A 23,188-nucleotide genomic window follows, 5' to 3' on the forward strand; every position below is an offset into this window, starting at 1 on the left:
CCTTGCCACTTCCAATTTACAAATCATGGGATGAAAAGAACTGTGATTTTTTCATGAAAATGAGATGGCATCTATCCTGCAAAATAATCCAGTCCTACACGTACACAGTGACAGGTGCATTTATATCTGACTGGTTTAGTGCTATATGTCTATATTGTCAGGAGGCCATTTAAGCAGGAGGTGAACGGCGTGGTGCTACAAGGACGCTCTGCTGAAGTACCCAGCAATGTAGGTGCACATTTTCCAAGGTCAATGGGATTTGTGTCCCTGAAGTTCCTAGGCATATCTGGATGCCTACTTCAGAATATAGGGCTTTATGAAAAAATATATGATTCTACAGTTTATAGCTCAGTACTACCGGCAAAGCTGGAAACACATATCCTGAATAAAAGGAGGTGGAACCTGGTGAAGAAGAAATGCAGAGAATAAACAAACACTAAGAGAAAAAATACCCTGTGGACCAACACAACTGAAGGTGTGTAGACACTTCCACACATCTCAGTTAGTTCTAATGAAAGAGTGATGAACAATCATAAAAACAAGACCCCAGACCACACAGAAAAATGGCTTAGCACTGAGCTGACAAGAGTGCATTTCTTTTTTTCATAATATTCACAACATTTAGCTGTGGTAGTTTTTAAGTAAAGATCTGTGTCCCTCAAGTTCAGCAGTATGGCTTTCGCAACATCTTATGTAAAACTTCCCATGTTACTTGATCCAAAACTCAACTAATGATGATTGAGTCATCTCTCTACCATTCAATATATACATGCTATAAAATCTATTTAAAAAAAAATCTACACAATGGTCTCTGCTACCAGTTCATGCTTTGTTTGGGTGGCTTCTGCACAAGTGAGCAAGATGAAAAGGGGAAGAGAGACAGGGTGATCTTACCTTATAAACAGTGCCAAAAGCTCCAGAACCTAACACTTTGACCTTTTTAAATTCTGTTTCCTTTAAAATTCTCAGATGAGCCTGGTTCGGTGCCTCCCCGCTGGGTGTCAGTGGTTCGACAAGCTGGTGCAGAGAGAAGACAACGTTACAAGGATATACAGCCTAGGAGGACAGCAAGCAGCATGCTTTGGGGAAGCAAATAAATCCTTCCTTTAAAATAATGAACATTTTATTCCACATGAAGTTTATGGGAGGACAGCTCTTCTCTGACTTGCAGCCATAAATACCTAGAGTTGCTCCAAATTTCAGAGGTAAAATCAATCACAGAGTGGTGACTGCCATTTTGAAGGAGAACGAAGGAATACTACTTTTCAAATGAAGGCTTTGATTTCAAAGCCTCAAAACACATTGTATGAAGAACAGTGTTATTACCACAGAACTTCAAGAAGATTTTTTTTTAATTTGTGAATAAATTATAAAAATGTTTTAAATACCAAGCAAGAATCACCTGCAACATTTCAGGTTTGCTCTTGTTTAACTGGATAAAATTCCCATGGTGCCACTGGCTCCCCCCGACCACAGGGTTTAAAAGCAGCAACTGAAATTCTGAGAGTGATTCTTTTCTCAATAAAAAAGAAGTTGCACTGACTACTGATGTTTTCAAAATTTGATCTAAGCCTTATTGCAAATAGCAGTAATGCTGTCTAAACAGAGATATTTAACACTTTTTTGATGCATAAGTCAGCTTTTTCCCATACTGATTTTTCTTTTTCCATATTTAGCTAGATCCAATCCCATTTTAGCGGGCTAGCAACCTTTGTGGTATGATGAGATATCTTCATTTTGAGGAGTCCAGAGGGTACAACATGAGCTGAGCACAAACTGAACTCTACTATCACAACTGTAGAATGCAGTGGTATGTAAAATATTGTTAGGTAGTGGTTTAAAAAGCAGGACAGCTTTTTTTAAGGATTTTAGCAGCTGACTCTGCAAAGTCAGCGAGTACAGAAGGAAGCTGCAACTGGGCTTTTAGCAGAATGCTAACCACAATTTTCTAATTATTTACTATGATTGGACTAGAAAGAGAAGGGGCTAATCATAAAAGAGCAGCTTTAATCCAGGATAATGAATTTTGCTATTTTATATGTGAGGTACCCAGAGGGTGATGCTGTAACGCACACAAAACCACGCAGAAAACTAAAAGCAGTGTAGAAACCTTATTCATGCCCAACAGAGTGAATCATTCACTTTGATGGCTTTGTGGGGTTTTTGTGCTAAAAACAAACCAAAGACAAGATACACTTCCTCAATTCCTTTCCCTCCCCTCCTTTCTCTCTCTCTTTTTTTTTTTTTTTGCAGGATTGGACATATGCCTGATCAAGGAGGTAAAATTTTCAAAAGCACCCAAGTTGCCACTGCAGCCTCGACGCTTGTCTGGAGGGAGAAACTATTCAAAGCTGAGGGTCTACACAGCAAGGTGGTATGGATCAGCAAACACAAAGCACCTCACCCTGAAGGTGTAGTTTTTTCTGAGTAGACAATCTCAATTATTTTCATTGGGATTTAGACATGTAAATCCCCTAAAGCTTTTGAAAATTATATCCAGAGGGATCAGACTTGAGATTAGGTGAGAAGCTGCTAGATGCACACTGCCTCTTTTCCAACTAGCGTGGCAGACACCATGTTTGCCAGCCCAAGAGCTTGTTGAGTTAAAGGCAGATGCATAGTGCTTTAATTCTTTGGTAGGAGGAGGTAGGCACCCATTGCCCCAGATAATGCAGCCGGTGTTGCAGCCATGCTGGCGGCACTCACCTCCCTCTCCTGCAGCAGCCGGCGCAGGGTCCGCTTTCTGACAATGTGGCGCCTTCGCAAGTAAAGGCCAATGCCCAAGCCGACCACCACCAGGCACAGGAGACCTCCAACGACGCCAGCTGCAATAGATGGGATTTTGGAGCTGCAAGACAAGAGAGGATCCAGAAAGAGAAAAAAAATGCTTAGGTGTAAGATTTTTCAAAAAACACTACAGAAGTTGCATGAAGCCTTAAATTTTGATCAAGCACACACTCTGGACATCCAATTAAGCCTATGTGACATTTCAGATATGTTGAGCATCTGTATTTTTAAGTTACTCATCCATTAACCTGCTCAAAGTCTTCACTCTTCTTTCAAACTTGCAATTGGAGCTGATCCTCATAGCTTAAGCGAGGTGATTTCTCCTCCCTTTGACAAACCCACCAAGCACATGAGCATCAAATCCGTGATGCCTCTACATGCCAGCCACGGGCAGCCTGCATGTGATCAGATACATGAAGCACATGGGGAGAAGGCAATATCAAGAAGGCATACTCAGTTGTGATACCAGCAATGAAGCTGACATCTCACCATTATTGGAAGGGCCATGCTGTAAGGGTCACAATGAACTTCAGATCGTTGGCCCTCCTCCTTAAGTACAAATGTCTGAGGCCAGGTAATGTGTGAACCGTCCATCTTGTACGTACAGATAGATTGCTGCCTCTTTATTAGAGCCTGGGTCATTTCAAATTTAAGTTGAAAAGAAAAACCTGTTTTTCAAGATTGCTTTCTGGTCTATACTTAGAGATCCAACACAGCTCCTTCTAAGTTGCCCTGGGGATTACTATTAAATAGAGTAACTTTTTAACAGTACTTCTAGAATTTATCTTGCCATAGCATGACTTTGTGGCCAGAAGCTAAATCCCTCTCTGTTAGTCAGAGAAGCCTATTTGCTTGTTGCATGACCTTGAGCAAGTCATGAGGCCAACCAGCATAACGTAAGATCTAGTGTGAAGAACGAATGTCCATCTGTGCACAGAGCAGTGGGAGATGTACAGATCGCAGGGCTGGAAAAGACCCTCTGTGTGTCTGAGATGAATCCCGCGTCATGCAGGTAACTATATAAATCCTGAACATATCTCTCTCTGCCACTAGCTCTTAATCCTTTCTGTTTCCAGCTCTTCCTTTTGTTCTCCAGTAATGGATGCCAGATCTCACCTTGAAAAACAAGTTAAGGAGAATAAGGTTTTGGAGTCTTGTGCCAGTGGGAATATTTCTCAGTTCTTTAAATAATTTTTATAAGTCAGAGCCTGCTCTAATCTGTCACTTCCCTGTACAGAACTGAAGACTTAACTTTAGTCCCGGCCTTGCAGTGTCCAGTGTGGAAATGTAAACATGCATGCATTCTTTCCAGCTCTGGCGTTAATTGTAGCAGATGAAATACTCACCCGTTTGGACAGCCTTCAAGACCTGGCCCTTTGCACCTGTAAAAACAAATGAACATTACAAACATATTAGCTCTGGCATACATACTTCTATAATTCCAACTATGAAGAGTGCTACTGATTGAAAAAGTTGTGTTTCAGAGCAGTCCAAGCATTAACACAGGAATTTATAAGTCATACACTCTATTAAATATCAGTCAATGGCCATGCTCCAAAACCTTTTATCTAGGGGAATAGTTATGCTGCATACTCAGTTTAAAGTGTATTTTAAAACAAGTTTCTGTCATGTGGTAGAATGGGGGGAGGACCTAGAAACACAAAATTCAAATGGAGCTGGATTCCCTGGCCCTGCGTGGACATCTGCATTAGCGCTGAAGCTCAGGGCTGACCATGAAGGAGGACAGAAGTAGCTTTTTCCCTGCACAAGGGCAGAAAGCCACATGGAAACGTGTCACTGCAGACCCTCCTGCATAACCTTTGTTTCCTGATAAGTAAAAGATTACAATTTCCAGACTTTCTATTGCAGTGGAAAACTTGGGTAGCAGATACATGCTCCTATCAGGAAACAGAATTTGACAGCACTCCCTTCGGCTATAGTCTGTTGGCATGTGTTCGTGATATTTTTCTTTGAGAATCTAAGGTCTTACATTACTGGTAATGTAAACAGATACGACAGTTATCCAGAGAGCCAGAAACTCCACTAGTAAGTCATTCATTCTCCATTTGAGTTTAAAATGCCTCAAATTAATTTTGGCAGCCCAATGCAAAAAACAACACAGATAAAAACACTGACTGCATTCACTTGATGGTCTAATGGGCGTGAGAGGCACCGTGCATTCCCTAAGTGCTGCTGGGCTACAAGATGTATGCTCTTCATGGGAATTGTGGTCTTTGTGGTGTCTACCGAGGAAGGAGAGCATTACAGACAGGGTTACATCACCTCCGAAAAACAGAGCACAGTGAGGAGAAAAGTCTAGTTTGTGGTATCCGCTCCCTGCGCTGACTTAAAGAAAATGCATCATCGCAAAACAACTCTAGAAGAGGTCAAGTAGGGGGTAAGGAGTGAGCTTGTGCCAGGAAAACTGCTCTGAATTCCCTCTCACTGAGAGGAGGAACCAGAAAAATTTCAAAATGGCAGGTGGAGTTGCAGATCTTATCTCATAACTTGATCTAGGTCTCAGGGAGGAAGAGGTGAAGCAACTACTCATTTTATTGGGTTTTTGTTTGTTTGTTTGTTTTCATTACTCTGATCTTCCCTTGTGTATTTGCCTTGTTTCTGGGCCAACACGGTGCTCCAAGACCCAGCATCTGGCAGGTCTTGTGAGTTCACTGGGCTCCCATGCAAGAATGTGCATCTTGCTGTCCTGGACACGCTGGAAGTGCTGTGCATACCAGTTCCTGGATACCGGGTGCCCAGCTTTGTTTGTGTTCCCTGTCTGTCCATGGCTTGGTTTGTTGCTCAGTTTCATAAATAAGCACAGAGAGGCTGCATGTGCAGAGAAGAACCATCGGCTTTCTTACCATCACAGGAGACGTATCTCACTTTGGATTGGGCTTCTCTCTTCGGGTGCTCAACAGAAAATATATCTAGGACCCAAGACCTCATCCTATCACGCTCTACCACCTGGATCTGAATTTCTATATGCTAATGCAACAAAGCACGTGCAGCTTCTCCCAATAAAGATGTGAAATTAAAAGACCTGACATTATTTCATAATGTGATTGTGGTCACTCAAATTATGTCTTCCTAAAAATACTCATTTGCCATGTTACTTTGTCCCTTTGCTTTTTAAAATTATTTCCCACACAAACTGATCAATATCAAGTGTAGTGGGATAAAGTTAGAAGGTGTTTGGGAAGGAAACGACAAATCAGCTTGTGCTTTTCAAATTCCGTGTGATTTTCTTATTCATTTCACAAGTCAAAGGAGAAACAAAACCTATGACAAACATCCATCCAGGACTAAATATAACCATCTTTCTTAATGCGGAATTTCATGATGACACACAACATAAGTAACTCAAGTTTTATGGAATCTAAACAATCACTTTTTCCATTTCTGAATGGTTTTTCTTTTGCTTACAGAAACCAAAATGAGAAATGTGACCTGGTGTTACGAACTGCCTCAAGATCTTATGGCTATATCAGACACAATTAAGCAGAAGCTGAAATATTTCTCTACTTACTGGAAAATCAGTGCTGTGTACAGTCCCTGAAAACTGATGCATTCTGAACTCAGCATTTCATCTGTCTACGTAAATATTACTTGTCCTAGTGCAGACATAGCTATTCATTTCCCAAATCCACCACAATTTTAACAACTTTCTCCTCGACTCATAGCTCCTAATTTGATTTAATATAGCCACGTTGCTATGATTTATGGTCTTTCAGAGGGAATTCACACTATAATACCGTTAGTTACTTCACAGTCATAAAAGAAATGGAAAACCGTCGGGCTTTTTAAAGCCTTACAAGAACTTTCCTCTGCCCTTTCTCTCTCATTAACCTTCAGAGTGTGACAAAGGCATCACATTTGTGCTGTGCTGCTGCAACCTTCCCTCTCCGACCCCCTGGCCACCTTCTCAACCCCTCCTAACATGAAGGGGTGAGACACATACTGTTGGTAGGGACTAGTCAGTGCTATTAGCTACAGTTCTGTCCTTCTTGCTCTTCCACCCCACCGTGACTGAATTTAATTCCTGTGCTCTGGGAGAGTGGCAAGGGAAAATCAAACCCTTCAATGACGAGCAGATTAATCAAGCTGCTGTCTTTCACTAGCTGCTCCAGGTATACACAGGGTAATTCCAAGGCCTTGGGGATGTCGCTGTCTTTATTGGAGTGTATTTTCTCAACTGTACTAGAGGCAAAAGGAAGCTAGTGTACAAAATCCCCAAGCAGTTACAGGGAAAATGGGAGAGAAGGGGTCTTTTGGGCTAAGCAGGAGAAAGCCATCTCCCTTCTGTTTTCTAATGAAGGCTGAACAAACAACTCAGCAAAGAAAATTAGACTAGATGAGGTTCTTCATGGCTATACAAAGGAAGCAATGCACTACCAGTAAGCACATCTAAAGCAAAAAACCCAAAATGAATGACAAAGCTCAGTTGGGAAGAAAAGTCCTCTTGCAGCTTCTTCAAATAAGGAAAATAGAGCCAGATCCTGGAAATCCTTACTTTACATGACTACTGAAGTCAGCACACTTAATCACGCTGATAAGATTTTGTGGGCCATGAAATTGGACAGGGACAGAAATAAAGCTGTTGTTTCTTGTCACGCAGAAATCGCTGAGACTGTGGTTTCTAAGGATGCAAAAACTTTGCGAGACAGATGTTTTCCACCCACTGCTGAACAGATCCCGTTCCCGCAGCACAACGAGGGAAAGGCGTGAAGAGAAGTAAGTGGCATTACTGATTGATTGCCTTCACATGGAAAATGCTGTGCCAGACTGCACATTCCCAGATTATGCCTCTGACACTGGCTCCCTACCCATCAATGTCATTAGCCTCAGATGTCGCATTTGTAAAGCAAGAAGAGTAACACTACCTTCTCTTAGCTCTCTTGAGCCCTTCAGGGATACAGGTCATTTCTTCAGCTGCATTTGGGCAGCAACTTGAACAGGGCCACAATGTAACTGTGGTAAACAGGTCTTTCACATCAGAGATTAAATTGATACTACTTTTTATGTTCTTCATAACATGGGGCCAAATATGCTGAGCCAATGTTGGGTACCCCTAATTTTGAAAAACTTCTCCTTACCCTACCCCCATCACCTGCCAGACTCCTATGGTACACCCATCCACTGCTAAAGCCAGACAGGAATGGACTTTTCTGATGAGCTCTGTAGCTTGCAGCTACACCCATGTCTGGCAGATTATGTTCTTCAAGTTTGCATTCATTTGAGTCTAGCCTTTGATCTCGCTACTGAGGCCACACAGTTGAAAGCCTTGTTCAGATGTGGTTATCCATTATGCTGCTCCAATAACCAGCCACATTTTCATGTGGCCAGTTAGAAGGATACTGGATCCCTGTGGCCAGTTTGTATCAGTAGAGACTCCTGAGGTTAACAGAGAGCAAAGTTATGAAGATCCCTTTGCAACTGAGATCATTTGTTCTCAGGCCTGTGATGGGAAGCCCTGATAAGCCTTGCCTGCGACTGTCACCAAACACAGGGGACATCACTGCAAATCATGGCAAACCCACGTGGCTGTTGCAGCTATCATCTGAAAACCAGAGCACTGAATTTGAAGGGCTGTTACTTGCTGGTTTAACCCTTCATCCTCTTTTCTCCATGAAGGTGGGGGCCTGGGCACTCTGCTCTTTAACGACCTGGCAGTTGAATTTGCTAAATGAACAATGGGATGACGGTTGGTCTGAACTTCTCTCTTGCAACACGTATTACAGGCATATTACAGAATGATTTTGGATTGGATAGACCTGCAGGGTACAGAGTAGGGACCTGTGAAGGAAAAGATACTAAATGTGGGTTATTTTTTGCTTTGAAAACATCACAACCAAGTCTCAAAACCTAAAACCTCTTACTGCACATCCCTTGTCCTTTGCAGATCGGAAACCAGGAGAGGAGACAGCTGCAGCCCTGTTACTTATTGTCATATAGGTTAAATACAGTTGAATTCACAGCTCATATAGGTGGTGATTTAAGTGTGCCCCCAAATGAGGACAAAAACGGTTCATACAGGTTGGGTTTACTATGATACTGATTAATAAAGCCACATGCAGGAGGTAAGCAAGGCTTGAAACTCAGACCAAGTGCTAGCATATGGAAAGAAGCAAAGAAAGAAAATCACTGTGCTACCTCACTGGGATTTCCCTTCTGAAAAATGAAAGGTGCAGAGAAAAATGGGCCCTGGGAGCTCAGCATCCACCAGATGTCACTGATGTTCCTCCCAAAAACCAGAGGACCCAACACCAAGCCAGGTGGGAAAAAAACATGCATCACTCGTGGGAGAGTTCTGTAAAATTCCAGGAAGTTTCCTATTTAAATCAACAAGCAAACTTGTTTCAAACTCCCTGAAACATTTCCCTCTTTTTTTTTTTTTGTGTAAATAAGAAGTGCCATTGAACTTTTCCTATTTACAAAGTCCCCTGCACTCTGCTTACATTACCTGTGTACTCCTGACCTCTCTTGCTCCCTGCTATTTCTTCTTCTTGGTGGTTTGAAATGAGACCGTCAGGAAAGGAAAGAGCTCAAGATGAGCTGTTCCCTATTTTTTCCCCCTGTTTCCATTCAGCCCGGGGTATTACTCACCCCCGTGTGCAGTTTGGATGGCAGAGCTGGCAAACAGCGTTTGCATCGGCGTATTTCCAGACGAGGGTGTCATTCTCGCCCAGAACCCCTGCTGGGCAGGATTTCACGCAGTGGGGGCCGTCTATAAAATGGGCACACTTCATGCAATTGTCAGGGCCCTGCAAAGAGAAACAGTTTGTTTGTAATGCCCTTATATCAGTCTACTCAGGAGGAAATTCAGAAGATAAATCTAAATGCCTTCAACTGCTGGAAGTTTTCACGATCATCTAGTTTTATTACCTTGCTACCTGATATTCTTTCAAGTATTGGGTCTTGTAGGATGGACTGTACAAAATGTAGTACCTGATATTTAAAGCTAGTATTTTACTGAGTTTCAGTATTGCCTCTTTTTTCCCCCTGCCTTCTGCCTGGTTGGAAAGCTTGCATTTTTCACTTAAAATGGGAAATAATTTAATGACACCTTGATAAGGCGTAAGCTCAAAAGCAGAGAGCCTGCTGCAATCTACCATCATATGATTTTAAATGATGGACCTGGACCTGCTGACACCTTCCTGAAGTACTGGGCTCAAATAATTATTTTCCTAGTTTTTCAGCACAGGTTCTTCCCTCCATTAGGAAGAAACAGGGGATAATGGAGGCAACTCAAGGAACCCATGCGTTTTTTTTTTACTTTGAAAAGCACTTAGTTTGTTTTTAAAGGCATTGCCTTTGGCCATTTTTGGCAGAACTGTTTTTATTCAGGCTATAACAACACCAGGAATGCTCTACATATTTTAAAGCAGGGGAACCAGTAACTCTGGATCAAATTCCACTCTGGAGAAAAAAACAGACCAGATCCACAGTCCCAGTTTCAGTGGGACTACAATAAGACATGCTATAGGAAGATTATCTTAATTACTGTAATGTCTAAGGGCCACTATAATAGACTGATTACTAGACGCTGGGCAAATATGGAACAAGGGGGTGGTCACCACCTGAAGTAGCTTATAATGTTAATAACATCCCTGAGGCCACGGTGGTCTAAGCTAGAAGGGAGGATGAAAATGCTTCACATTACTGAGCAGTGACTCTTCAAACTGATGATGGGCAGGGGTCAAACACTCAATGGCTGCAGAAGACAGTAAGAGTTGGGTTAAGTAGCACAGAGGAGGATCTGTGATGGAAGCAGATTTGATTTCAATTACCAAAAAAAAAGAGAATTAGAGTTTTACAGTTAAGATATGAGTTTGATCTGTTTAAAAGGAAATAATTTTGCACAGTTGCCAAACCGAACATTTCATAACACAAAAGAGTATTCTCAAAATTCAAGAACAAACTTGAGGAAGGCTCTGGATGACTAGCAATACTACACTGTATTGACTTTTGTAGAAGGAGATTTTTCATGAACTTGGAATATTTAAACAAGTTTGAAAACAGGATTTTTTAATTGCCTTTCTTTGAACATAATTTACACCTACAATTACTTTAACATAGGTCTTTACTGTAACCTAGTTAGAGGAGGGAACATGGCTTTAAGTAAAAACTGCTTCCTGCATATTTTCTGGTAAATATTTGGTTTTGATCACAATTTTATTATGGCTTTTCAAAAAGGTAAAAAGCTACTGTTTTAATCTGCTATTTTAAGCAGTTTTTTTCCTCTGAATAAGGAAATGTAATTTGTTCACACCAACTTGGCAGTTCAGTAGCCACATGTTCGTGAAATGTTTACCAAATTCCATATTGTCACATACATAAGCCTTTTTTTTCCTGTAAAAAGACAGAAAAAAAGAAAGGCTCTACAATGCCTGTGACTGTGTATTATACATATGACAGCTGACATGAAAGAAAAATAACATCCTGAGGTTCCCTCTCCTGTTTGTGCTCCCTACTCCAAGATCTTGTCTTCTAACCCCGTCCATCTCCACTTCATCTTGGAGAAGGGTAAATGAGACCTCAGTATTATCTCAACATGGGAAACATGTATTAATACATGGCCTGAGGTGCAGGTTTGCTAAGCTGAATCTGCTCTTACAGGTCCAGTGCAGGTTGCGTTGTAGGCGGTGGAGTTTTGCACCAGGCACTCAGGGTGGCAGGGGAGGCACTTGGAGTCCCTTTCAAACTCTCTTGGCTCCCTGAAGGAAAAAAAAAAAGGGGGGGGGGGGGAATAATTAAAAACCAGGCTGATTAGTGAGTGCTAAATTGTGATTACTCTCCTTTTCCTGACTTTTCCAGTTTAAAGAGATTGGGATGATGGCACTGAGAGAGGAGGAAGTACAGGGGGACCCTCCTGGCTACACCAGTAGCACTTGCTCAGTGTAACCAGGAGGAGGTAAGAGTAAGGGATATTTGGTTGACGGTGAAACACATGGCACTCCAGATTGCACACTACAAATTAGTTTACTTTCCCTTTTAAGCTAACGACACAGAATATTCGCAACGATTTCCAAGGGCTTTTAAATGGTAGTGATGCAAAGAGATCAGCAAAAACAGTTCAAGTAATTCCAAGGCTCCAAATAATAATTAGGAAAGTTAAACAGCAATGTACCGATAATTAAATTCATGCCCTCCCTACAACACACAATGAATCATTAAAATATGAAAGCTGGGAACAGATGGTTTCAATAGCAATAAAGCTGTTCTACTTCAAGTAATGATGTTATTAATTAAACTAAATCTACCCATCATTTGACACAAAAAATGCCCAGATCTGCCCTTCAGGTCATAATAGCTGCTGGAGGGAATTCACTTACAAAAAGGACAGCTGCTGAACTGCGAGTTGCTAGAGAAATACAAACACCAGGGGCATCAGCACCCTGTCAAGTACTTGCTTAATACTCAGGATTTTTAAAAGTTAATATGTGAAAGATTTATTTTAAAATCCCTGTAGTTTTTGGTGCTAGACATGCCTTTCCCATCTACATCACCTGTTGAACTGACTGAAAAACTTGGCCGTAGTCCTGACAGACAGGCCTGAGTGAGGCTGAAGCAAGAATATTGCCTGAAATTGATGCTCCCAGTGTTTTTCGGATGAAAGTTCATTCTCCCTTGACTGCAACTTTGCAAATTGCAAGGGTGAGTCACTCATTTGAGCAAATATAAGAGTCCCTTTGCAGTAAGGAAGCCTACCAAGCAGTGAAGCCCTGGCTTTAGGCATGACTGAGCTCCCAGTGACTGTAAATGGCTCGGGCTCTTGCCCGATGTGCTTGACATGACAGGCATAGCTTGGACTTTCACCAGGGCTTTAAGCTCCTTTATTTTTTACAGGAAGTGAGCATAAGGCTTAGCCTCCTTGTGCCTCCAGATAGTCTCCTCATGGGTTTAAGGGGATATTTTCTCAGCAGTCACCATGGCAGGAGCAAACTCCCAGGTTTACTGAACAGGGAAGGAGAGATACCTCAGCTAGGTACTGTGCTCACACAACAGCTCTGCAAATCCAGTGAAATCTCATGCAGCCAGAGACCTTATTTTCTGCTTTCTTTCCAGCTACAACGCATTTTAAAAACCAAAACCCCTAAATCATCGTCAAAACCTCAAGCAGCCCTCAGATACCTTACCCTTGCAGGATGTTGCACTGTTTCACACACTCCTTCTGCCGATCGAAAAACCTGCAGGAGAAGCAGTGGAAGGGTCCTGGGCCCCAGCAGCCCACATCTGAGCACAAGGGGTCACAAACGTGCCTGGCAGCAGCTGGGAGAGAAAGAGAGACAAGAAAAGCCATTAACGCCAAGGCAGGAGAGAGGGCAAAGACAGCACTGCCAGTGACTCCATCCTGACCAGGCAGTTTCTCCAACCTGTTCCAAAGCAGACATGCATGGTCCCTGGCAGTGTGTAAGAGGAATAATCATGCTTCTCTTAATTCCCAAAGCTGGAAATTAAGAGTGACTTCTGGCCTTTCGAAATAAGAAAAAGCTCCTCTGTGACAGCTTAACAGCCATATAATAGAGCTAAACCAGAACCAGGTTGAGAGAGTTGTTCAGCCTGGAGAAGAGAGGGCCCTGAGGAGACCTTATAGTGGCCTTCCAGTACCTAAAGGGGGCTTATAATGGCTTTCTACCACGGCCTGCAGTGACAGGATAAGGGGCAACAGTTTTAAGCTGAAAAAAGGTAGACTGAGATTGGATATAAAGAAGAAATAGTTAGAGCGGGTCGTGAGGCAATGGAACAGGCTGCCCAGAGAAGCTCTGAATGCCCTATCCCTGGAGGTGTTCAGGTTGGACAGGGCTCTCAGCAACCTGATCTAGTGAAAGATGTCCCTGCCCATGGCAGGAGGGTTGGACTAGATGATCTTTAAGGTCCCTTCCAACCCACATCATTCTATGATTATATGATCAATTTTAAAAATACAACAAATATATATTTTACAAAGAGAAATCATTAGATTTTGGCCCAGGGACCACTGCAGTTAACAGCAGTAGTTGAACAACAGCTTTGACCTTGTCAAAAAAGTGCAGTGTCTGGCATTAGCTTCTGTGTCCTTCAACCTATGTGGCTTTGCTACGCCAATAGTGGTGAAGCACTCCTTCCCATCTGCTGGACACTATGAAGTCCACATCTTAGAATCATAGAATAGTTAGGGTTGGAAGGGACCTTCAAAGGTCACCTAGTCCAACCTCCTGCAAAGAGCAGGGACATCCCCAACTAGATCAGGTTGCTCAGAGCCTCATCCAACCTGGCCTTGAACGTTTCCAGGGATGGGGCATCCACCACCTCTCTGGGAAACCTGTTCCAGTGTTCCACAACCCTCAGTGTAAAAAATTTTTTCCTAATATCTAATCTAAATCTACCTCCCTCTATTTTAAAATGGTTACCCCTAGTCCTGTCACAACAGGCCCTACTGAACAGTCTCTCCCCATCTTTTCTGTAGGCCCCCTTGAGGTACTGGAAGGCCACTGTAAGGTCTCCCTGGAGCCTCCTCTTCTCCTGGCTGAACAGCCCCAACTCTCTCAGCCTGTCCTCATAGGAGAGGTGCTCCAGCCCTCTGATCATCTTTGTGGCCCTCCTCTGGACCTTCTCCAACTGGTCCATGTCCTTCTTATGTTGGGGGCTCCAGAACTGGACACAGTACTCTAGGTGGGGTCTCACCAGGGCAGAGTAGAGGGGGAGAATCACCTCCCTCCACCTGCTGGCCACACTCCTCTTGATGCAGCCCAGGATGCGGTTGGCCTTCTGGGCTGCACGGGCGCATTGCCTGCTCATGTTGAACTTCTCATCTACCATCACTCCCAAGTCCCTCTTCTCAGGGCTGGTCTCGATCCATTCTCTGCCCAGCCTGTATTTGTGCCTGGGATTGCCAGCACAAGAAGACTGATCTTCGGAGGGAAAAAAAATCCCACTTTTCCCTCACCACCTTCATTGAAGCAGTATCACTGATGAATTTTGCAGCCAGGGGAACAGAGAGAAAAAAGCATTGCTTGAATTACTTTTGCATTTCAGTATCAACTTCCGCAGAGAGCAGCAAGGCAGGGCTGACTTACCACACTCATTTTTATTTCTGTTCTGTACAATCTTTGTTTTCTGGCTCTGAGTTGCAAACAGGCTGCGCCAGTCCATGGTGTCAGCATAGCAGAGGTTCTTGTTCTTCATAATGGCAACATCTCCATCACTTATTTCCTTGAGGGAGCGCAGCCCTAAGGACTGTATTTTCAAGTTAACAACGGCAAGGGAATACTGGCCACTAAAATGAAAATGGACAAAAAGAAAACACATGGAGGAAAGAGAATTAGTAAGCAGGGGTTTATCCAGCTTGTTTTTCTTTTGGTTTTCAAATGTGTGTTGCTGTGAACTGAATTTTGTTCAAGCAAGACACTACTAAGCCCTCCAAACTTCAAGCCTAGTACATGACATACCTATTGTAAAACAATGGCAATACTCATAATTGGTTTTGCATGGGCTTTTTAAGCTAAAACTGCCAGGAAATGTGCACTCTGTCAAGTAAGTGATGGGCAACAATGGCTGTAGGTAGGGCAGCTATTATTTTGTGCTGATCCACCAAACCATCCTTCCTCTCAGGGTAAGCCCAGGACAGCGTTGGAGGCACTGCCAGTGTCCACATCGCCTGGCAGCCACGGTCTCCACTCCTGACTGACCAACTACCTCAAATTCCAAAGGGTTTCTGATCACTTCATAACTTGCCCCAGACTCCAAAGAGCGCTCTCTGTCTTGTTTGTGCTTCCAGGCTGGCGGGTGAGACCCTGGTCCTGACAGCAGGCTCAGGGTAGTCCTCCACAAGCAGCACAGAGCTGAGGGTCTCATCCCCCCCAGGGCACATTGTCTACTCCTCGCAGGATTTTTCTCATTTTGCATCAGTTTTGGGATACCTGAGTCTCACACTGCTTGTTACCTTGGTGTGCTCAGACAAGCGCAGCTCTAAACAGAGCTTCTTTTACAATCGCTCTGGCACATGATTTACTTACTGTTGCTTGGTTCTGCCTCGTATAATCTCCAGATTTTCAAAAGCATAGAGATCAGTAGCATTATCGGGCCAGGCCTGAATCAACAAAAATCCTGAAATTAAGAAAAGAAGATTAAAAAATAATAACAATAATAAAATCGTGGTCAGTATTAGCAGCTGAACCTCCTCCTTGAGCTCCTCCTGTGCTGGGAGAAGGTGCTTGTGCTTTCCCTGTGCTTAGCTGAGACTCTCAAAGTGAAACATGACATTTTAGGGAGCAGGGAGATATTTTTAAACCCTGTTTTATAAACAGTTTACTTCTCAGCCCACCACAAGGGCTTAGGAGCATAAAAGATGGGTGTGTTGGTGAGCTGCACATCCTGCCACACTGAGCCACCAGTGATGATGTCTCTGTCTCCCTGGCTGAGAGGCTGTGGGCTCTGGTGCTGTGGGAGCTCTGTCCCATTCATGAGCTGCCCTTGGGGAACAGGAAAACTGAGGAGAAAGTAGCAGCAGAGCAGAACAGATAGCTGCTCAGAGTGGATTTGCTAAGGCAAGCAGATTTCCCTGCTCAGCCGAGGTGCTCGAGAGGATGGGGAGAATTTGGGAAATTGCAGGCTCTGCGGTTAGTCATTGCTACCCTGAAGGGAATCAGACAGGTAAAAGAGAGAAAGAAAACGGCAAATGGAGTCACGTGTGTAGATCCAGCTCTGATGTTACACTCATTTTATAATGGGATGAACAAAATTACTTTTAATTGATACTTTGTGCAAGACGGCGGCTGAGCGCTCCGCTGGCCACTTTGTGCTCGTGAAGACACATTCACCCCAAGGAAGAGCTCTTCAGGCTAGAGAGGGTGTCTACGTGGGGATGACGCAAGCCACTGAGCATGCTTCCCTAAGGAGTTGCTGAAAGGTTTTCCACAAATAGAAACACACTTGGCTTTTTTTAGCCAGAGTGGCACGCCTCTGCATCACCACATACTTCTTGGGTGGCTGAGGATCTCCTCTGCTTTTACTTTTTGCTCGGGCTGACAGTTCAGCAGAAGGGATGGTCTGGCCAAACCACACACCTTGGATGGGAGACCAGTATGGGTTATGTGGGCGTAACGCTGGCAAGGCGCTGCTGACCACCTTTGTGGAGAGTGACCCCTGGTAGCTCACAAACAGAAACAATTTGCTTGCATTTGTTTTCACGCGCTGAAAAAAATTCCCTCTTCTCCCTTTGTATTTTTGGCAATACTGTTCAGAGAACACCTCAGGTTAAAACCCATTACTAACCTGATATTTCTTTGACTGTTTTGAAGACATCCAACTTCTTGGGGTCCAAGGGTAGGGTCTTCGTGAAGGCATCACTGAAACAAACAGAGTGATGAATTGGGAAAAGAATGGCTCAGACCGCATTTCTCCCTAACCCTTCTCCAGTGCTAAACAATCAGCAGGCAACTCACCCTAGAAATGCAACTGGTAGAATGCTGACGTCCCCATTGATCTTGGTACAGTTTTTGAAGGAGTCGATGTTTGTGGCATTTATGGAGAGGATCCCTTTAAGTTCACCTATTCCAATGCCATTGCACACTGTTAAAAGAGAGATACAAAAGTCAGGGGGGAGAAGAGTGAAGACCAATCGCATAGAGGGAATAAACATGGATATGCCATTAGTCCAGAAAGCACTCCCATATAGTCAAATCTAACACAGTGAGATGAGTTTCATGTATCTTTTGCCTACTTTTGCTTTTCAGAAAGCACCACAAGATAACAACTTCCTGTTTGCCTGGCTGTGCAACTCTGGTCCAAGCATCTCTGCACACAGGCTCTGGCACGTGCCCTTCTCTCTGTCCCATTTTCATTTTATTCCCCTTCATGAGATACTGGGAAGGACAAGCAAAGGAGGCAGCTGATGTGCAAGACACACAGGCACACAACGCACTGTACTTGTGGTGTATCCCAGTTGGAGAGCGTGCTCCACAGCCACGTTTCCTGATCAAGCCACTTGTCAGATCACCAAACTATCACTGGATATTTATATTGAATTTCCACCTAATTAAGGTCAGAACTCCATGTATTTTTTTCTAAGAAGTTACCTATCATCTCAAAGGCTTACTAGTTTATTCCATGCTTTTTATACCTTTGCTGCATAGCCCATCACACTTTTTACACTTCCGAACACCATTTTCTTCCACTTCATAGGTATCGGTATTGCATGAGCGAACGCAGGAGCCATGGTCTGTCACCACATAGTTATCTGGAAAAAAACAAGGATAGAAAAGTCATTGAAATATAAGAGGGATGTCTTAGGGGCTGCACAGGCCCTTCAATATCAGGAAGAAAAAGGGCATTTGAACTTTTGGCATACTTAGCAAAGTACAGGTATTAATTATGAATTCTCACAAACATCCTTTGAAGGTAGATGGACATACAGTGCCATTGCCACTTTACAGAGACAGGAATGGTTGACAGAAGGAGGTCAACATTGCCAAGGTCAGACTGTGCAGCAGTGTGATAATTGGGATCAATACACGGCACTTCTGATCCCTCCACCTGCACTCACCCTTTCAAACTAAGGGCCAGGCAGGCCCTGAGGTCAACCTCAGAAAGGGATACCAGTTCTGCATGCTAAACCTTCTCTTACATTTAAGTCTTGATGGGTTAAAAAAACACAGACATAGAGCAGTGTGGAAGAAAAAGCAAGCATCTGTAGAGGAAGCAATGATCACAGGCCTTGAGAGGGAGTGTTTAAACCAATGACTCTCTATGAGTCCTAATTAAGAACCAGTTAAGAGTTGATACTGCTTTGGTAATCCACAGGATTCAACTCATGGCCGTTGTTTTGATGATTCTTATAAGATATTTTTCTCCTCCTCAAGAAAATTGTTCAGAAGTAAAAATTTCATGGTTAAAAATCAGGGAAGGTGATGGATGCAGACAGTTTGAAGAGGCTGTCTTCTTTACCAGCTATTCTCTCATTTTTGTTACCTGTTCTTAGTTCCCACAGAAGCTGAGAAGAACAAAAAAGGGCTCTTTCACTTGGCCTTAAACAGGAAGGGATTACACATTCCCTTTCTCATCTCTCTCCAACCCCCCACCTCCTCTGCAGCTGCAACCTGAAATGAACTTACGTGGACATTCCCTCACACAAGTGGCTCCAAAGCTGTATTTTCCATCAGGGTTGACATCCATCTGGTAAGTGGTAGGGTTATACAGCACCAATGGGGGACAGGTATCTTTGCATGTAGCATCATCCCGAAACTTGCGGCATGCCTGGTATTGAACAATAGCACCCATTAAACTACCTTCTCCTTAAAAAGCAACAGTGGTTTTACATTAGCTCTCTAAAAACACTCTGATGGTCTCATTTGTTTCCTGCTTAGCTCTAATGGAAACACCAAGCAGCTACAGGGATGGTCCCACATGCTTTAACGGTGAAAGGTTGCTTCAGGTTGGGCAATTGAATTTAATATTTGAGAGAAAAAAAAAAAGAGAGAGAACATGAGATTTTTGTGTTCCAAACAAGAAACCTTGGCAGTCTGGTGGAGAGCTGCTGGGATTCACGTGGGAACAGGAGCGAATCTGCATGCCTCAGACAGAAGAATTTTCCCTACAAGCAGTAACCAGATCAAGACAAACCGTACTTTTCTTGGCTGCTTTTTAATAACCTAAATCAAATCAAGTCCTTTCCTGCCAATTACTGACTTTTTCTGCTTAAATATTAAACTGAAGCTATTATATTTGGCTGCAGGTAATGAACAATTTAGCAGGCATTTATGAAGAACAAGTTGGTTCTTTCAAGCTAATTCTGCATTAACTTAATAATCACTCTCTTTCCCCCCTTTTTCTTCCCTGGCTTTCCAGAAGAGAGAGAGTAACTGTCTTCTCTGTGAGCCAGTAAGGGCATCATAGGCACACAATTTATAAGGGGACCAGGAATACAGATAACAACAACAAAATCCAGACCAGATGGTTTCTGTGGTAATTACTCAGGTGTTACTTAATTCAGAATGAAGTGCAGTGCAAACATGGGGAAGAGTTAAAACCATAGCATGCCCCAACACTCTGAAACTCTTGTCCACTTTGTCCACCGCCCCAGGGTCAGTGGACAAAAACACAATGTTTTTGTGGCAAGTGAAAACAAGAAAGGGAAACCTTGATTTCATGTCTGAAGTTCAATGAAATGCAAAAAAAAAAAAAAAGTGAAGATCCAGCATATCTTATTCCTCTTACAAGTTCTTGCTTTAGTAAACTGAGGTTACTACTGACTAGTGCTAAGGAGCACAAAGCAAAGCTGTGCTGGCATGAAAAACCACTGCACTGTGGTGGCAGCCGAGGACCTGGGGACCTGCCTATGTGGGGAAGTCGCCCTAGAGCAAACAGCTGCTCTGCAACAACTTTGAGCTCACTGGGCTCTTGAAGGCACTAAACCTGGTTTGGCATGTGCTAGGAAGATCCACCTGTGGAGTCAATAAAGACCAGCTAAGCGTGCTGTGCAGTTCATGTCCTTCCCTCCCACCAACCACCTGTGCAGCACCCTCCAGGTCAGCATCTCTCAGAAGCCTTCTCAGATGGAAGAAGGCTAGAGGACATGCTGCTGAAAGCCTGCCTCGCTGTGCCAGGAATTTGAGCAATTATGGTCGTGGTGTAGCATCGTTACCAGGCAGTCGCTCTCCCGAGGTCCTGTGCACCCCGCAGCACACTGGTTGTGGCAGCAGTCGCTGGGCACCTTTCCCCTGCACCGGCCAGAGCACTGCTGGGCACAGATGACTTTCGTTACTAGAAGACACAAGGAAAAAGGAAAAACATCAGGAATGAATACTGTTTAAACTGTACTTGCTGCACTGAGATCAAGAAATATGGATAAAAGTTCTGGTGCAGGATCTGTGCTAGATTTTCCCCATGGGATGCATATTCTGTCCTCACATAAACCCAAAGCTCAGGAGAAGTGAGAGCTGGTGTGGGTGGTAATTAGAAGGGGTTGTGTTCAGCCCATAATTATCCTGGCTCTTGTGAGGTGCTAAGCACTCTGGTCCCAGCCAGCAAACCATGTCCTGCTTAGAAAGAGCATCCAGGTCCCTGTGACATCAATGAACCAAGAAAAACTCAGTGGAATCACTGCATCCTACAGCTGGGCACTACAGCAGGATCTGGCTCCATTTTGTTGAGAAAATCTGCTCTTATTGGTGCTAGCTTTGGGAAAAACAACACAACAAGAGAACTGCCAGGACTCTGTACTATAACAGGAAACTCCACATTGTTGGTGTGGTGTATGGATCCCTTCAACGCACTAAAAATACTTCTGAAATTTGCAGAGAGAAGGGTGACCCACTCAGCAAACCGATTTCATATGCATATTGTATTATTTTTCTTTAGGCTTCAATTTCTTGGCCAAATTTTATCTTCATTACTCAACTCCCACAGGGTTTGCACCAGTGCAGCAACCCGGAGGAAGAACTGGCCCAGCTTTTTGCAGGGAAGCAAAAACTGCCTGCAACATTTTGTTGAGAATCAGGAAATTGTCTCAATTTGAGTATCAAAGCAAAGAAAATGATAATCTGAACAATTAAAAAAACCCTGGAAATTAATGGCTAGCATGTGTTTGTACCAGAAACCCAAAATGGTATTACTGATCCACAGATTCTGGCCATGGGATGTCAGAGAAACCTGAGGGTCAATCTGCTGCAGTACAGCACCCTGAGCATTTTGGCTGCACACTATAGTAACTGTTATCAACTTTGCAGTTGGCACAAATGATTTACAATATCATCAGAAATTCCTGTAAGTCCAAAACAGATGGTTTTTAATTAACAGAAAATTATTGGAAAATGTAGCCCGCTACAGGGTATATAACAGTGATTTTTAAAAAATCATATTTCCTGCCTTTTTCCATGACACGCTTTTCTATCCAAATTGTATTATTTCATTTTTGTGGTAGGCTTGTAAGCAAGATATTGTATTTTCAAGGAAACCAATTATTTCCACAATATGCGTTAGCTTCTCTGATAGACCCTCTGTTCAACTAGAAACAGGGGAATAAAAGACATATTGTTCTACGCAAACAGCATTTTGATATCCTTTTTTTCATAAGTATCAGCAGGGGAGTAAAACAGCTCGTCACTTTGATAGCTATTGACTATAGCTTCCTGCTGGAAACATATATCACAGCAAATATTTACATTTCATACAGAATATCCCACATTCGTTGAAGGAGAAAGATAAGTATCACTCCAAACTTGCCCACATATGGAAGTGTGAGATACACTTTCAGTTGGCCAGATTCTCAAATGCCTGGAGAGGAGAGCCAGAGCCTGCAAATGGTTTCATTTTATGGACTCTCAGTCATCCTCCTGAAGCCAACAAGAGTTTGTAAATGCTGGAAGCTTGCAGGGCTGAGATTTGAGGTTTCACAAGCCCCTGGGACAGCTGTGCAGCCTCAACTGCAGGGACTGAGCTGGGAAGTGCTTTGTGTGCGCAGTCACTGTCCACCTCAAGAGCCAAACTGCAGAGCTGACTGAAAAAAACTAAAACTGACACTAAATGAATAGAGAAAAGCTATACATTCATTTTTCCTGAAGCTCTAGAACCTGTACAGATTTGGCCCAATATTTGCAAGCAAAAAACTTAGATTTAGGTGATTATTTGCAAGGGAAAACTGAAGACAGGATGTTACTTCCATTTGCGTTATACCTAGATCAGCAGTCTTTCCACCAAACTTTAGACAAAACAAAGAATCAGAAACAGTGCATCTCCCCTCTTATTACAGAAAAAGGAAATAATGGAGTAGTGAAACAAATTGTGATGGTCTTCCTCCTCAACCTTTACTTTAGGAAAAATAAAGCCTTGTAAAATCTCAAGCACCTCTAAAATGGATGTTTCTGTTGCTCTCTTACTAAGAGGCAATCATCCTACCTGCAAAATTTTACAGTAAAGCACAGGCAGCCAAACTGAACAACCTCACAACACAAAATAGCTCCATTTACAAATTTTAGAAATGGCTACACATTTTCTGAGAGCCTTCCAAAGGTCCTCCGAGTACAGTATGTAGGGTGATTACCCACATGAAGGTGACATCTTTTGTGTTTACAAACAAAACCTCCTGGGTTTCCAAAAAGAGGCGAGCAAAAATCAGGTTACGTTGTAGCTTCTAATAGTAGAAATTAATCCAAGGTATTATTAACTAGCCTGCGGAATGGCTCTGCAGGAAACAGCAGGAAGGCAAACAAGTCACCACACAGCTACTACGTTCTCTCTTATATGGTAAAATAATTTAAAGAATAAATGTTCTCAAGTGCAGATAGGAGAAAGTTGTGGGCGACAGACAAAAGCTTTCAACCATGGGAGACAGCTGCAGTCTTTTCCCCCTGGAGGAACAGCACATCTGCAGGGAAACCCAGACCCAAGTCAAACCACCTCAAGGTCTGACGGCATGGCTACC

The 23,188-nt window shown here is 43.1% G+C and overlaps 1 protein-coding gene across 1 annotated transcript in view; it reads right to left on the bottom strand.

The window, feature by feature from the left end:
• Positions 1-23,188, bottom strand: part of EGFR (epidermal growth factor receptor) — a 171,792-nt gene that overhangs the window by 25,018 nt on the left and 123,586 nt on the right. The window contains exons 6-18 of the mRNA XM_086743059.1: positions 20,411-20,529; positions 18,882-19,023; positions 17,891-18,007; positions 17,214-17,340; positions 17,044-17,117; positions 15,786-15,876; positions 14,847-15,046; positions 12,927-13,059; positions 11,405-11,504; positions 9,394-9,551; positions 4,134-4,169; positions 2,707-2,848; positions 895-1,017 (exon numbers count right to left, since the gene is read on the bottom strand). Of these exons, the coding sequence (XP_086599185.1) occupies positions 895-1,017; positions 2,707-2,848; positions 4,134-4,169; positions 9,394-9,551; positions 11,405-11,504; positions 12,927-13,059; positions 14,847-15,046; positions 15,786-15,876; positions 17,044-17,117; positions 17,214-17,340; positions 17,891-18,007; positions 18,882-19,023; positions 20,411-20,529 (1,562 nt within the window). The remainder of the gene's footprint in view (positions 1-894; positions 1,018-2,706; positions 2,849-4,133; positions 4,170-9,393; positions 9,552-11,404; positions 11,505-12,926; positions 13,060-14,846; positions 15,047-15,785; positions 15,877-17,043; positions 17,118-17,213; positions 17,341-17,890; positions 18,008-18,881; positions 19,024-20,410; positions 20,530-23,188) is intronic.

Source organism: Chlamydotis macqueenii, chromosome 2 (assembly GCF_036417535.1).
Source record: "Chlamydotis macqueenii isolate bChlMac1 chromosome 2, bChlMac1.mat, whole genome shotgun sequence".
Lineage (NCBI taxonomy): Eukaryota > Metazoa > Chordata > Aves > Otidiformes > Otididae > Chlamydotis > Chlamydotis macqueenii.